The 2,662-nt window shown below is 41.6% G+C and overlaps 1 protein-coding gene across 1 annotated transcript in view; it reads left to right on the top strand.

Moving 5' to 3' along the window:
- Positions 1-2,662, top strand: part of LOC108575752 (glypican-6) — a 26,701-nt gene that overhangs the window by 7,079 nt on the left and 16,960 nt on the right. The window contains exon 2 of the mRNA XM_017938645.1: positions 2,269-2,411. Coding sequence (XP_017794134.1) covers positions 2,269-2,411 — 143 coding nt within the window. The remainder of the gene's footprint in view (positions 1-2,268; positions 2,412-2,662) is intronic.

The following is a 2,662-nucleotide window of genomic DNA, read 5'->3' as shown; positions in this document are numbered from 1 at the left end:
AAAAGAGGGAAGGGTTAGCATGGAGAATTTTTTTTATTTATTTATTTATTGTAGTACGTGATCTACAGAATATTAAGCCATTCGTGGGAGAAAATTTTAGGCACGATTCTAGAAGCCGAAATAAGACAAAAATGAAGAATAAAGAAACTTCGTTTGAGGCTTCGTTTGTTAGTAACTAACGTTTGAAAATATCCCCGTAGCAGAACCACCTGCTATACACCAACGAATATAGGGCACGTCATACTACAGGGGCACAGCGATCCTCGAAACTAACGACACACGGCGGGTACTTTACCTCGTACAAGACGTAGAATTTGGCACAGTAAACGGCGCTTACATGTTGGAAAGGTTCTTCGTATGCGTACTCCATTATGTACAGCAAACACAACGTTCACTATGCGCGCAACAATCGCTATGTGTATACGATATTCACGTGCACAAGCGTACGGACGAAATGAAAACCGAAAGAAATGAAGAAATATAAAATATCATTTTTATTTCGTACGTGCGCGTGCCATGAAAATATTATTTTAATCAAACTCAACACACGTGAAATCACACTCACCGACAATCCCCTGTTAATAGAAAAATCGAGAATTTTCCCCACGAATAGACGCGACAGAGGGGTGATTTCCATGAGGAACAGAGAGTGGGAGGGAGAATTAGTCGCGAACGTGGGAGCGTGTCGCGAATTAAAAGCCCGACGAAGTTCCTAGCCAGTCGTCGCGGCGCTAAGTGCTTCCTTCCCCTTTCACGCGGAGCCCAGAGCTTTTTGCCCGGCGTCGTCGTCGTCGTTGTCGTCGTCGACGACGCCGACGATTCGTTACACCGGGCTACCTACCTACCTACCTGTTCACTCTCATTCTCTCTCTCTCTCTCTCTTTCTGTCTCCCCGTTTCTCGCCGGTACTCCCAGGCGTCGTTAAAAGGAATTTTAATCACATTCTTCGCGACTGAAGTGACGATAAGAACGGGTTCAGGCCTGTGACGGGTTCGTGAGGTTACGCGACGTCGAGGGTGGCGGCAACCGGCCTCTTTGTCGGCCCGGCCATGGTGTACCGGGAACGCTCGCCACCATTGTTACTCGAAAACTCAAGCACCTTTCCCTTTTCTCTCTCCAAAAGCTTTCTTTTACCACCTCTGTGACATTTTTTCCGAGCTAAACATGAATTCTTCTAACGATGATGGTCATTGGATTAATTGGCTGGCTGTTTTTCTTGTTGCTAAATGTTGGCAAGAATTTTCAGAAGCAGTTGGAACATTGTGCTGGACACTTTGGGTTTCTTTATTATTTTATTGGTTTCATGTTGTCTTTCGTGAATCCTTAATTATAATTGAATTAATTAGTCACTTGTTTAAATATCTGAGCCAAAATTTCGGCATCTTTGCTAATTTAATTATCTTAGGACTATTTTGCTTTGGGATACTGATTATAATTCGGCATATTCAGTGGCCATCTTTACGTTAAACACTAGAATGGCGCCAAGAATGAATACCAAAATTGTATCAGTTATTCTAACCACAAATTTCGATCTTTTTTCCATCGCTAAACATCTCTTACAATTTCACTGAAATTCTGTTAAATTCTAATTTCAAACTGAAACACGTATAACCACGTGAAAAAATGAAAAATTCTTCCTAGAAACAATGCACACACTATCAGATTAATCCAACTCCAACAGTATCACATTTTCGAAGCATAAAATCCAAGATAATGACAAACGAGCGGTAGAAGTCATTTGGAAAGTTGAGACAAGCTCGTTAACGCGTAGCCCAGCTCCAGGGGAAAGTATTTAATTAACGTTTGCAAATTAGAAGGAAAGCATCTTACGCACTGTCGTGCGATAAGAGGCAAACATTGTTAACGCGTGATCAGCTCGGCCAAGAGGGATTCCTACCTGTAATTGATTTGCAAATCTCGAGTAACAGGCTGTCTTTGTCTGTCGTATCGAGGACTAGGCAGAGATCGATTCGTTTCGTCTGCCATTACAAATTATTCCTGTCGCTGTGACAATAAGGGAAGAAGCGTTGCAATTAAGGAAATTACATTTTCGATCGGATAAATTAATTAGTATTCGTATAAATTATTTATGTATCCATGGCTGGCCGGAAGAGCAATTACTTTATGGAAGCATTCTTTGTATATCTCTTCTTACCCTTTGCCTTCATCAAATTACCAGAAATACAACGTGCATTTTCTTGACAACTTTAATTCTTCCGACTGATTGTAACAGCAATAAAGAATTCTTCTGTTTCCTTTCCTGTGCAGGTTTTTTCAAGGATCTTCTGGCTACCAGCAAAAGAGTCTTCCACGCGATGTTCAAGAAGACGTATGGTACACTGTACGAGCAAAACGCGTCTGTGTTCACGGATATGTTCAAGGAACTGGAGAATTACTACGCCAATGGAACGGTGAGTTTATTCAATGTTTAACCATTCAATTCATTTTTTATATATGTAGTAAATTCTCCACAAGTGTCAGTCCGCAAGGCCTGAACCTGACACTTGTAGAGTCAGGGACTACGTTTTCGAGCCTCGCGCCCGCCTTTGTAGTTTGCCGAACGTAGACAAGGACAGCGAATGAAAGATAAGGATGAAACGTGAGTCGAGGCAACCAAGCGATTTAAATACCAACTTTTTTAATTTTACGTTCTTTTATCCCG

Source organism: Habropoda laboriosa, unplaced genomic scaffold (assembly GCF_001263275.1).
Source record: "Habropoda laboriosa isolate 0110345459 unplaced genomic scaffold, ASM126327v1 scaffold323, whole genome shotgun sequence".
In the NCBI taxonomy this organism is placed as follows: Eukaryota; Metazoa; Arthropoda; class Insecta; order Hymenoptera; family Apidae; genus Habropoda; species Habropoda laboriosa.
This window is presented reverse-complemented; position numbering and strand designations above follow the sequence as displayed.